The 13419-nt window shown below is 48.2% G+C and overlaps 1 protein-coding gene across 1 annotated transcript in view; it reads left to right on the top strand.

The window, feature by feature from the left end:
- Nucleotides 1-12750, top strand: part of LOC137428942 (uncharacterized) — a 52867-nt gene extending 40117 nt beyond the window's left edge. The window contains 3 exon segments of the mRNA XM_078780821.1: nucleotides 4143-5035; nucleotides 12301-12449; nucleotides 12452-12750. Of these exon segments, the coding sequence (XP_078636947.1) occupies nucleotides 4152-5035; nucleotides 12301-12449; nucleotides 12452-12714 (1296 nt within the window). The 5' untranslated portion in view covers nucleotides 4143-4151 and the 3' untranslated portion in view covers nucleotides 12715-12750.
- Nucleotides 12751-13419: the final 669 nt, after the last annotated feature.

Here is a 13419-nt window from a genome sequence, read left to right as displayed (position 1 = left end):
CCACACTCTCTTCAATCTCACTCTTCCCTCCAGGTCCTTGAGACAGCTGGTCACCACCATCTCAGGTCATCCCCTATCCAAATCCATCATCTTTTCTTCATCCGTTAAACCACCCCCATCCCTCTCAAAACATTGCTTATGTATCCCTCTTTTTCATCCCTTGCGTTCTCCCCTACCACTCATTGTTACCTGCATCCCGTGTTTGTCCGTTTCCATCGACTTTCTCCCTCTGCCCTGCTGTTGGCGTTTCCCTTTTCTCCTGCTGTTCCTTTTGTTATGTTGTGTCCTGATCTTGTATATGGCCTATCTCTTCCACGAGCCGAGACCTTGTATAGAAAAGGGCATTTTGAAAATGGCATGGTTGAGTTCAAAGTTCATTACCGTACTTTGTTTACCAAAGAGGTTTATCTACTAATGCTATTGTTAATAATAATAATGATAATAATAAAGGAGTCTTATATAGCCCCATCAAGCAGAGTAAACGACCCTCATGGCGCTTTACATTATCATGCGAACGCACACACACCGCACACACATACACATACACAAACATACACACACACAGACACACCTTCACTCTTGCCCTATTCCTCTCCCTCCCCATTCAAAACCCACAGATGTGTACTCCCCCTCCTCCTCCCCTCCCTCCCCCGCACATGTACACAGACATACTCTCCATCTCTGTCCCACCTCAAACCAAAGGCAAAACATGACTTAGACTTTGAAAGACTTGTGAAACAGATAGGTTTTGAGGGAGGTTTTAAAGGCAGGAAGAGAGTCAACATGTCGAACAGAGGAAGGCAAGTCATTCCAGAGCAGAGGTGCAGCAAAGGAAAAAGATTTCTCGCCAAACGACGGCCTCGTGCTGGTGCGCGGCGGCTCTACGGTCATAGAGTCGTCGCTTGAACGAAGCCGTCGCCGAGATTCATAGAGAGTGAGCAAATCGGAGAGATAGTGAGGTCCCGTTCCACACAATGATTTATAACATAATGTGCACATTTTGTATTGCACACGAGCAGAGACAGGCAGCCAGTGTAAAGATTCAAGAAGCGGAGTAACATGGTCAGACTTCTTCGCCTTACAGACAAGACGAGCGGCAGAGTTTTGAACCTTTTGTAACTTATCCAAGAGAAACTGAGGGCAGCCAGCATACAAAGAATTACAATAGTCCAGCCTTCAGAGGACAAGGGCACAGACCAGGGTTAGAGCAGCTTGAGGAGTAACAAAGTGGCGAATGGATGTGATATTTCGCAGCTGAAAGTATGCTGATTTGCAAGTTTGAAGTACTTGCTTGGAAAATGTCATGTTACAGTCGAAAACCACACCAAGGTTCTTGGCCGACGAAACAAAGTTTACATCGGTTTCACCAACATGAATAGTGGTAGGAAGTGAACATTGTAGAGGACATCTGTGCGATCTTACAATCATAGACTCTGTTTTAGCATCGTTCAGCTGAAGTTTGTTTTGGGTCATCCACGCTTTCACGTCGGCAATACAGCCTTCTAACACTTCAACAGTGGGCACGATTTGTTGAATCGTGCTTCCTTTGTACAGCTGATTGTCGTCTGCAAAGGCGTGGTGATCAACTGAATGTCTGGCAACAAGATCAAATAGAGGCTGAGTGTACAAAAGAAAGAGGATAGGTCCCAGGACTGAGCCCTGGGGAATGCCAAAGGAAAGCGTAGAAGGGGCTGATTTCTGGCCATTGACAACAACTGTTTGCACTCTATCAGTAAGATAGGACATCAGCCAAGAAAGGGGAGTACCAGTTATACCAAATGTGATTTCAAGACGACGAATTAAGACACTATGGTCAATCGTGTCAAAGGCGGCAGACAAGTCCAAAAGAGCAAGAACGGAAACCTTACCACAGTCAAGAGAGGTCAGAAGATCATTGGTTATTCTTACGAGAGCGGTCTCGGTGCTATGGCCTGGTCTATATGCTGACTGGCGAGAATTGAAAAGATTATTTGAAACTAGATGGTCATTCATCTGTGATAGCACAATTCTTTCTGTGATCTTTGACAGGAAAGACAGGTTGGAGATAGGACGGTAATTTTTCATGTCGTTAAGGTCAAGGGTGGGCTTTTTAAGAAGTGGTTTAACAAGAGCTTGCTTAAAGAGAAGCGGAAATGAACCCGTAGTCAGAGAATCATTGATAACTGCAGTAATAAATGGGAGGAGGGTGTCCAAACACTCAATAAACAAATCGTGGGAAGGGGGTCAAGATCACATGTTTTTGTGTTTGACTTGAGGATTGTACATTTGACAATTTCCTCAGTAACGGGAGTAAACGAACTAAGAGGTTGTCCGTGAAAGCAGTGTTCAGCATCATCGAAGGAAAGGAGTGACTGCTTGTCAAGATTGTTTCTTTTTGACTGAATTTTTTTGTGAAAGAAATGCAGGAAGCATTGGGGTAGTTTGTTTTGAGGAAATACAGTGGGAAGAACGGATTTATTTTTGGTGGCAAACAGGCGGTTGGTAATGCTGAACAGTTGCTTGCAGGAGGAGCTCCTAGTAATCCGATCAGAAATATATGACGTTTTTGCTTTTAGAATGATTTTTATGACGAGTCTTTTAGCTATGTTGTACAACTGTTTATGGACTGTGAGGCCAGTCTTCAGCCACTGTCTCTCGGCACGTCGTCGTTCCTTTTTGGCAGCCTTGACTTCGTCGCTGACTGCGCTGAACCACGGAGTACTCCTGCGTCTGGGAACGGCACGCCGTGTCGCTGGAGCATGACAGTCCAACGCTGTGCTTTGGCAACAGTCGAGGTCTTCTGCAGTGACATAGGAACGGCCAGAGAGACGGGTGTGAAGGTCCTCTTTAAAGGCGGAACGGTCGATGGCACGAATGTTGCGGGCAGTGATGAAGGTGGGCTGAAGACGAGGAACAGCAATACTCAGGTGGCTGGTGACAGAAGTGGTCCGAGGTGATAGCACAGGTCACTGACGTGGACTGCACCAACTGATCATCGCATCTGTGCACTAACCAATCCAGGATGTGTCCTTTAACGTGTGTAGGTTGGGAGACGGACTGAGACAGACTAAAAATAGAAAGGAGGTCAATGATGAACCTGTAGTCAGATCTGCGCATGCGCAAGATTGGTCGTCACGTCTTTTCAAAGCTGTCCCTGCGCGCACGCTTTCGAAGGTATAGACGGGTCAATATACGACCAGAACAGCCGTACCCCAAAAAAATTGCAAATTTTAGTTTTATTGCATTTCCTTATATTTTAAGACTTACTTAGGAACATATCAAAAGTTGGACAGAAATGGACCATGGGAAAGTAAAAAATTTTGACATGATAAAAATGTCACAAAACCATGCACAATTCACTACGTCGAAAACGTCTTTGGTTTTTTATTTTTGTTTCTTTTTGTTTATATAAATTAATTTGTTCCACTGAGACCAGCTGCAAAGGCAACATTTTATAACACTTGTTTCGTGTCTTTAACAATGTTTACATCTGCTACCTGACACATGTCTTTAACAATATGACCTCCCAGCATGTAGGCTAATGACCTAATTCCTCACTGGTAGTTGTGCAGCTTGACAGAGTAACAACTCCACATGAATGAGTTAATTACACCTAATTAGGACTCAATTGGACAACGTTGTATGGTAAACATTGGAGATACAATACAATACAACCAAGGAGATACAGTACAATACAACCAAGGCCAAGGCAGTAGCAAAAAGACAGGTAGGCCTATGCATACAATTGCCCCATATATTATACATGTATTTTGTACTCCTACAACTGTAGTGTATGATGGTATTTATTTTCCAGGTTCTAGAGTTGTGGGGATGCATATTTATTTAATAGGAATGGGACCAGTTGATTGGGGGAAGGGGGGGGGGGGGGGTTCTATCAGTATGTTTTTCTTCTGGACTATACATATCTTTTCCTGGTGCACCTTGTGACTAAGCAACAGAGCCCTTGTATATAATTCATTTCAGATGCAGAAAGCAATGGGATGACCACTATGCAGATTATTCCATAGTATGTTTCCTCCTAATATATATCTTACATAAATATCTCAGTTTCAGGGGTGGAGAATGCTCTGATGGCATTCAATGTATATGGCCAATGTAAATTGACTGCATGCTTCTAAAAGATCTCATTTTTGTATTTTCAGAGATAGAAAATGAACTCTTTATATGGTAAAGAGACCTGCCCTTTATGCCAAAGGGGATTGGACTGTGAGGAAACAGTATCAGTTCGTGAGAAAGGAGCAGAAGGCATCAACCGTGCAAGTGCCGAAAGGGGTGTTGACATCAGAATTCTAGCTGGTACCAGTGTTCACAAATCATGCCGAGTGAATCACATAAACAAAAAGGACATTGCTTTAACCAAGAAGGATCATGCGGAATCAGGTCCATCAGTCAAGAGGAGTGCTCGCATTTCCCTGGGACCATATGACAGTAAAACACATTGCCTTTTCTGCGGCACTGAAGTTAAGGAAGAGGGCCCAAAGCGAGGCCATGCAGAAACAGCCAGTTTTGGCTACGTGAAGACTGACGCATTTGTTAAAACTATATCAGTTCATTGCAAAACAAGGAGCGATGAATGGGCCCTTGCTGTTCAAGGCCGCATTGAATATTTTGAGGGTGATCTCCATGCAGCTGACTGTGTGTACCACAAGTCCTGCAACATTAATTTCCGCACAATGCGAGACATTCCACAACGGTTCAAGCCGACTGAGTCAAACAAGAGACGAAAAATGGGAAGGCCTAAGGACAGTGACCAGAATGAGGCTTTCGATAAGGTGTGCTCTTTTCTTGAAGACAATGATGAGGAACAGTTAACAATTACAGACCTCGTGGCTAGAATGGAACAATACCTGGGCGATAGTGAATCCAATGCATATGGGAACCAATACATGAAGGAACAGCTTAAAAAACGATATGGTGAATCTATATTCATGGCAGAGGGTAGAGGCTTAAAAGACATTGTGACATTCAGAGAAAAAATGTCCCAGATCCTCCGTGACCACTACAATGCACCACAAGAAGATGATGATGATGAAGAGTAAGTAATTTTTCACAATTGTGTTTTTGTCGAATCTGTATCTTTCTTTCGGTGTATGTACCTATTGGGGTGACTTTAATAGGTTTCTCGGTGTTGGTTTTTCATACCTGTGTACAGAATCGTCGGTTTTTTCGTATCGTGTATTCTGAGGCCTAGTGTAGTACTAGTAGGCTACCGTGTCAGCCCTTGGCTTGAGGCTTTTGTTTTTGTCTCAGCGGTTCTTCGATCGCGCTGCAATTACTTTCGGTCTCTGCTTTTCACGGTCTTTTCACCCCATACATACTTTTCACCCCATACCAATTCTTTTTCCTTGTTTTAAAATCTCAAAAAAAAAAAAAAAAAATTCCCTTCTCTGTTCTTATCCGTTTGTTCGTTCTTATTTGTTCGTTCGTTCTTCGACCACGTTGTTCGTGATCACATGATCACGTTGTTAAAAAATGTTTCATCTGTCCCCTGAAGAACTTTCTTTTGTCATATTCTATAACACCTTTTTCTTCTTCTTCTCTAAAAGAATGCTTTCGACTTGCTCACCAAATCTATTCATTCCCAAAAAAAATTCCATCTCTTACAGTGCATCTTTCATTCATTCCCTAAACTCTCCAGAACTCCACCCATCATTCAGCGTCCTCAAATGTATTTTTGACTCGAATGTCTCAAGAAACTCATTTTGCAATAAATGTTCGTTTCCCATTAATCGCACACTTTTCAAAATCCAATCTCACCCCTTCCCTCCAAATCTTCCCCATCACCCATCTCTTTCAAATCTTCCCCCTTGCCACTCCCCCCCAAATCTTCCCCATCACCCATCCCTTTCAAATCTCCCCCCCTGCCCCTTCCCTCCTAAACTCCCCCCACACCCCTCCCCTCCGAGACTCTCCCTCACTCCTCCCCTCCTAGACTCCCCTCTCACGCCTCCTCCTCAAAGCGTCCTCCCCGATTCTTCCCCCTTCCAACTTTCACCTTATTCTCCCTCAACCTTCTGCCTCACTCTTCCCCCTCCTCAAATAACACCTCACCGCGCCTCACCCAATTACCATCAAACCTTTTGTCTGCCCCATTCTTCCCTTTCTCCAAGCCATTCTGTAATCTCTGACACACCTTCAACAGCTCTCCCTACCTCTTCCTCCTCTTCCACATCTTACCCTACCACTCCCCCCCCCTCCCCCCTGTTCTGTATCCGATGCTGCCCCTTCCTCTTCCTTAACAGTATGGACCTCAAACATCCAGGGCCTTCGCTCAAACTTAACTGATCTCTCCATACAGGTTGCTTCTGACAAACCAGACGTGATCTGCTTAACAGAAACTTTCCTCCTTCATGATGTCTCTGATTCCTTGGTATCTTTCCCAGGTTACTCCCTCCTCCGGTATGATAGACCTGAGCCTCGTCCTGGAGGTGGGGTTGCTATCTTTATAAAAAAACCTCTCTTCCTCACTCGCCCTGCACTGCCCTCTCTCCACCTCACCCCCAGGAATACCTTTGGCTTCGGCTTCCCCTTCGCTCCCACCTTTTGTTCATATGTGTGTTGTACCATCCACCAAACAGTGATGACTCCATCTACATCTCGCTGTCTGATAATATGGACCAACTTCTAACTACCCATCCCAATTCTCTCTTCCTCATATGTGGTGATTTCAACTGTCACCATGCCAGTTGGCTGGGGGTGGGTACCTCTCTCACCAGCCATGGCTCTTCAGCAAAGGACTTCTGTGACTCACTGGGACTGACACAATCTGTCAATTTCCCAACCCGGATCTCAGTCAGCGGAGCATCTTCTCTTCTGTACTTGGTTATGACTAACTTCCCTGAAAATGTCTGCTGCTCTTCTTCTGCTCCAATCGGCTCTTCTGATCATGTGCTTGTTAAAGTGGACATCTCTCTGACCATTCTCAGAGAGCCTCCTCAGCGTCGACGAGTCTGGCATTTCACTCAGGCCAACTGGCACGGTCTTCAAGCAACCATCAATCATCTGGACTGGTCTCCCATCTCTACTGCCTCTGACATCAACTCATCCTGGGAATTCTTCCAAAGTAAATTGCTCTCTCTCATGCACAGATTTATCCCATCTCGTCTTCAGTTGTCATACCCTTCCTCCCGTCCATGGTACACGGAATCTTGTGGTGAGGCTATTGCCCAGAAACAACTTGCTTTCGTCTCCTGGAAAGCAAATCCAACGGAAGGAAATCTCTTTTCCTTTCACAAAGCCCGAAACAAGTGTGTGTCCACCCTCAGGAGAGCCAGTAAACAATATTTCTCCGTTCTCAGGACCGAACTCTCTTATCTGTCTCCCTCTTCCAAATCCTGGTGGCATCTGGTCAAATCTGTTTCTGGTGTTTGTTCCCCCTCCATCCCCTCCCTCACCTCAAATGGCCACACGGCTGACTCCGCACGTGAAAAAGCTGAAAGCCTCAACTCTGTGTTTGCCTCTAAATCTTGTGTCCCAAACCCATCCCTCTCTGTACCCACCGTACCCAGTCGTACCCAGCTGCTCCTGGACTCTGTGTCCTTTCCTCCTGACAAGGTGGAAAAGTTTCTGTCAACCCTCGACTCTGATTCTGCAACTGGACCTGACGGCATCAGCCCACGGGTCCTAAAATCATGTTCTTCCGCTCTTTCACTCCCTCTCTCTGTTCTCTTCACCCTCTCTTTTGCTCAAGGTCATCTTCCATCTGCTTGGAAATCTGCCAACATCACTGCTTTGCACAAAAAGGTGCAAAAACATAAATCAGCCTTCTCCCAATTATCAGCAAAGTCATGGAATCCATCATTGCTTCAGATATGAAATCTTTCCTCTTCTCCAATGGCTTGATCTCTGATCATCAATTTGGTTTCAGACCTGGACACTCCACTCTGGACATGCTGCTTCTACTTTCTCAACAATGGATGGAGATCCTCAATGCCAAACAGGAAATTCGAGCAGTCTCCCTTGACATAACACGTGCCTTCGATACGGTCTGGCACCCCGCTCTGCTCACCAAACTCTCTTCTTTTGGTATCCATGGAAATCTCCACGCATGGCTGGCGGACTTCCTCTCTAGTCGTAGTCAACGTGTGGCCCTGAATGGGTTTCTCTCCTCTCCTCTTCCTGTTCAGGCTGGAGTTCCCCAAGGCAGTGTTCTGGGCCCTGTGCTTTTTCTGGTCTTCATCAATGATCTCTCTGACTCTCTTGAAAATCCTCTCTATCTCTTTGCTGATGACTCTACTCTGTGTCGCTCCATTCTTCATCCCTCAGATCGGCAGTCTGCAGCCTCCTCACTCTCTGCAGACCTTGACAAAATCACAGACTGGGCAAACAAGTGGAACATGTCTTTCAATCCTGACAAATCTCGCACTCTTACGATGTCTCTCCGAAAAGACCGACTGGACAACCCTCCCATCCACTTTCTGAATAATCCTCTCCAAGAAGTTCTGTCACTCAAGCTTTTGGGTCTCACTATCTGCCATGATCTTTCCTGGGAAAACCACATTTCAAATCTGGCCTCCAAAGCCAGTCGCCGACTGGGCATCCTCCGTCGTGCGAAGTCCTTCCTTGGCACACCTGAGCTCCTCACCACATACAAGGCTTTCATCCGCAGCTCAATGGAATACTGCTCTCCCCTCTGGGCTGGTGCTCCTGCCTCACACCTAGCTCGCCTTCACGCTGTTGAAACCAAAGCATTCAGAATCATTGGAATCTCCCGCGATGAAGCTAACTCCAAGTGCCTCTCACTCACTCACCGCAGGCAGGTTGGTGGTCTTTCCGTCTTCTACCGACTCCTCTCTGGCCTTGCCCCCCCAGCTCTCTCTGGGCTCTGTCCCGCAAATATTCCTACAGGTCACACAAGATCTGCCTGCAACCCTCTTATGGTTAAACTGCCAAAATCAAGACTCTCTGCTCACCTTCACTCCTCTTTTCTCCCGCCTCTGGAACAAACTCCCTCACTCTCTTCAATCCCACTCCACCCTCCAAGTCTTTAAAACAGCTGTTCACCACCATCTCTTATCTTCCCCCATCCAAAACCTTGATCTTTTCTACCCCTGCTAATTTCACCCCAATTCCACTTTTTTGAAATACCAACTTCTGTCCAGGAAGTCCTTGGTGTCCTTGTGTTTTATACTTCTCCCTCCCCCCCCCCCCCCCCTTCCCATGCCTCCTCCCCCCGGGCCCTCTCCCTTCCACACGTCTCCCTGCTCTCGGATGTTGTGTTTGTGTGCTTCCCCTTCTCTCCCCATCTTGTCTTCCACTCCCTCTTTTTGGGTATTTTGTTTGTCTGGTTAATTTGTTTGTGAAGTAAATGTTAGCTCTTTCACGAGCCTCGATTCAGTATACAAAAACAAATAAAAGATCTTTGAAGTGAGAGGAAGTTGTGGTTGGTCATAGTGGACGTTGAAATCTCCAAGAATAGAGACGAAACCAGGAAGAGTATTGCAGTGGTCGAGCAGATTAGGAAGCTGGGTCACGAACATAGTCAGTAAGCTTGTTTTTCCGGTTAGGTGGAGGTCGGTAGAGGCAGAAGAAATGAAGTGTTTTCTGACAGAGTGAAGGTGACATGGGCTGGCTCGTAGGATGAATGGTCGAACAAAAAAGTCGTGGTGAAGGAGACAAAGGGAGAGAAGTTGTCTCTGTAAATAACAGCCACGCCCCCACCCCTAGAGGAGCGAGGAAATGACTGCAGGGTGTATCCAAGTGGGGTGAGATCAGCACATCTCGCTTCGTCGCCACTGGGTCAGAGCCAAGTTTCGGTCATAAAAAACACGTCGATATCGTTATCTTGAATAAAAGAGGTAATTTCGGTTCGCTTTTCAGGACTACTCACAGACTGAGCGTTGAATAAGGCGAGATACAGGTCAGAACGGTGTTGTTTTGGTGCTGTGTATGTTCTACAGGGATAGATTAGGTTATTGAAGTTGACAGGGGACACTTTTTCGCAGGAATTATTAAAATGTGGGCCGGGCCGTCGCTGGTCGCGAAGAGAAATCACAATCGGTATTTTTCTCTGCTTTCTCCTCCCGCCTCGCTTTGTGCGTTTCCTCGGGAGAACAACGCCGATTTCAAGTTCTCTGAGGCCTGACACAAGTCCAGGAGTCAATCGAGTGGTGTTGTTTAAAGACAAAAGTTTTTGCCGAGTGTAGCGAATAGGCCTCGGGATAGAGGAGTTAGAGCGGATAGTCGAGCTCGGTAGATGCAGCGGTGCGTGCAGAGGTGGGGCAAGCGGTGGGGTGGGCGATGGGGCGAGACGGGGAAAAGAACTGTCTTGTTGAGAGGCCCACACCGGGCTGCATGAGGCTCAACGAAAAAACATGGCGGGTACTTACAGTTCGAAATTTTCACCTTTTTTTTTTTTTTTTGTATACTGAATCGAGGCTCGTGAAAGAGCTAACATTTACTTCACAAACAAATCAACCAGACAAACAAAATATATAAAAAGAGGGAGCGGAAGACAAGATGGGGAGAGAAGGGGAAGCACACAAACACAACATTTGAGAGCAGGGAGATGTGTGGAAGGGAGAGGGCTTGGGGGGAGGAGGCGTGGGAAGGGGGGGCGGGTGGAAGGGAGAAGTATAAAACACAAGGACACCAAGGACTTCCACGACAGAAGTTGGTATTTCAAAAAAGTGGAATTGGGGTGAAAATAGCAGGGGTAGAAAAGATCAAGGTTTTGGATGGGAGAAGATAAGAGATGGTGGTGAACAGCTGTTTTAAAGACCTGGAGGGTGGAGTGGGATTGAAGAGAGTGAGGGAGTTTGTTCCAGGGGTGGGAGAAAAGAGGAATGAAGGAGTGAAGGTGAGCAGAGAGTCTTGATTTTGGCAGTTTAACCATAAGAGGGTTGCAGGCAGATCTTGTGCGACCTGTAGGAATATCTGCGGGACAGAGCCCAGAGAGAGCTGGGGGGGCAAGGCCAGAGAGGAGTCGGTCTAAGACGGAAAGACCACCAACCTGCCTGCGGTGAGTGAGTGAGAGGCCCTTGGAGTTAGCTTCATCGCGGGAGATTCCAATGATGCTGAATGCTTTGGTTTCAACAGCGTGAAGACGAGCTAGGTGTGAGGCAGGAGCACCAGCCCAGAGGGGAGAGCAGTATTCCATTGAACTGCGGATGAAAGCCTTGTATGTGGTGAGGAGCTCAGGTGTGCCAAGAAAGGACTTCGCACGACGGAGGATGCCCAGTCGGCGACTGGCTTTGGAGGCCAGATTTGAAATGTGGTTTTCCCAGGAAAGATCATGGCAGATATTGAGACCCAAAAGCTTGAGTGACAGAACTTCTTGGAGAGGATTATTCAGAAAGTGGATGGGAGGGTTGTCCAGTCGGTCTTTTCGGAGAGACATCGTAAGAGTGTGAGATTTGTCAGGATTGAAAGACAAAGACAAAGACAACTTGGTGGCGAGTAAAAACCAAAGTACTGCAAATCTCACGGGCAGACACGCCGCCATAAGCCAGGAAACGAAACAGGGATCCATCACAATCATTCACACAAAGCACAACACGACAGCACACGCTAAATCCAACAGAATCAATCAAATACACAGGACGACCGACTCAGCTCAGCCTGCTAGGCGAATGACCCGGAAGTTCTGTTTTTTAACCATCCTACTCTTAAATTGCAATCATCTTAGTTTGGGGGGAGGAGGGCAAGGTGAGAGCAAGGTTAGTGGGAAAGGAAGTTCATTTAGGGGGTGGGAGGTGGAGGTCAGCGGGGGAGTGGAGGTCGGGGTGGGGGGGGGGGGGGGGGTAGAGAAGTCATCAAATCACCCCTGCCTCCCGTTGATCAACTTGGCATTGTATAAACGAAGGCCTTAAACATCATTGGAATCTTCCACGATGAAGCTGAGTCTATGGGCCTATCACTTTCCCATAGCAGACAGGTCGATGGTCTCTGCCTCTTACTGCCTCCTTCTGGTCTTGCATCCTCTGCTCGTTCCATGGTTTGACACCCTCCCTCCACCTCACCTCCTTCCAAGTTTACAGTTTTCCATTTAACACTTGCGAAACTTCTAACACTTGCCAAAAAACATCTAACACTTGCTAAATTCTGAAACACTGTTTTATATACATGTTGGGTTTGTACATTTATACCTTGATGTGCTGCTTTGCCTCGTGTGCTAAAGCAGCGAGTTAGATAAAGGATGTGGAATCGAGTGCTCTGGCTCACAAAACCTGTAGCAAGGTATCTTGAGCACACCTAACTTCCTTGTAAAAAGTACATCTTTGTAAGTTTTTAAAAGTATGTTGGCAGTAAAGGTGAATGTAAAGAAAACAACTTTTTTTAAACAATTGTTGTACCCTTCAGGCATGGCGGAGTGGTTATGGGCACCACTGACATGGAGTCGACCAGCCTAGCAAGAGAAGGTGGTGAAGAGAAGCTGGTGCTTGTGGTTCGCTCAGATCTGGGAATGGGAAAGGGTAAGGTTGCAGCACAATGCGCACATGCCGCCGTCTCGGCTACAAGCGGGTGGTGCAAAGCAACGCAGAGGGCCTCCGACGCTGGGAGTGTAGCGGTCAGTCCACAGTGGTCCTGCGTGCCCAAGACGAGAATGCCTTGTCCCAGCTTCTTGCTCACGCCCAGACCCTGGGCCTGCCAGTAAGTCTAGTGCAAGACGCGGGGCGCACGCAGATTGCACCTGGCTCCCGCACGGTACTGGGCATTGGACCAGGTGCAGCCGACATTGTCAATAAAGTGACGGGTCACTTGACGTTATACTAAGCTTTTTCAATGTTTCCCCCCTCCCCCCCTCCCCCCCTCCCCCCCTCCCCCCCTCCCCCCTCCCCTCCCCCCCTCCCCCCTCCCCCCTCCCCCCCTCCCCCCTCCCCTTCCCCTTCCCCTCCCCTCCCCCCTCCTCCCCCCTCCCCCCTCCCCCCTCCTCCCCTCCCCCCTCCTCCCCTCCCCCCTCCCCTCCCCCTCCCCCTCCCCCTCCCCCTCCCCCTCCCCCTCTCTCTCCCCCTCCCCCTCCCCTCCCCCTCCCCCTCCCCCTCCCCCTCCCCTCCCCCTCCCCCTCTCCCTCTCCCTCCCCCTCCCCCTCTCCCTCCCCCTCTCCCTCCCCCTCCCCCTCTCCCTCTCCCTCCCCCTCTCCCTCTCCCTCCCCCTCTCCCTCTCCCTCTCCCTCTCCCTCTCCCTCCCCTCTCCCTCTCCCTCTCCCTCTCCCTCTCCCTCTCCTCTCCCTCTCCCTCTCCCTCTCCCCTCCCCCCTCTCCTCTCCCTCTCCCCCCACCCCTCCCCCTACCCCCCTTCCCCTCCCCTACTCCCCCCTCCCCCCCTTCCCCTCCCCCCCCTTCCCCTCCCCCCTTCCCCTCCCCCTATTCCCCCTTCCCCTCCCCCTATTCCCCCTTCCCCTCCCCCCCTCCCCCTCCCCCTTTCCCCCCTCCCCTTTCCCCCCTCCCCCTCCCCTTTCCCCCCCTCCCCCTCCCCTTTC

This window comes from Myxine glutinosa, chromosome 6 (assembly GCF_964187855.1).
Source record: "Myxine glutinosa chromosome 6, kmMyxGlut1.1, whole genome shotgun sequence".
Classification (NCBI taxonomy): domain Eukaryota; kingdom Metazoa; phylum Chordata; class Myxini; order Myxiniformes; family Myxinidae; genus Myxine; species Myxine glutinosa.
This window is presented reverse-complemented; position numbering and strand designations above follow the sequence as displayed.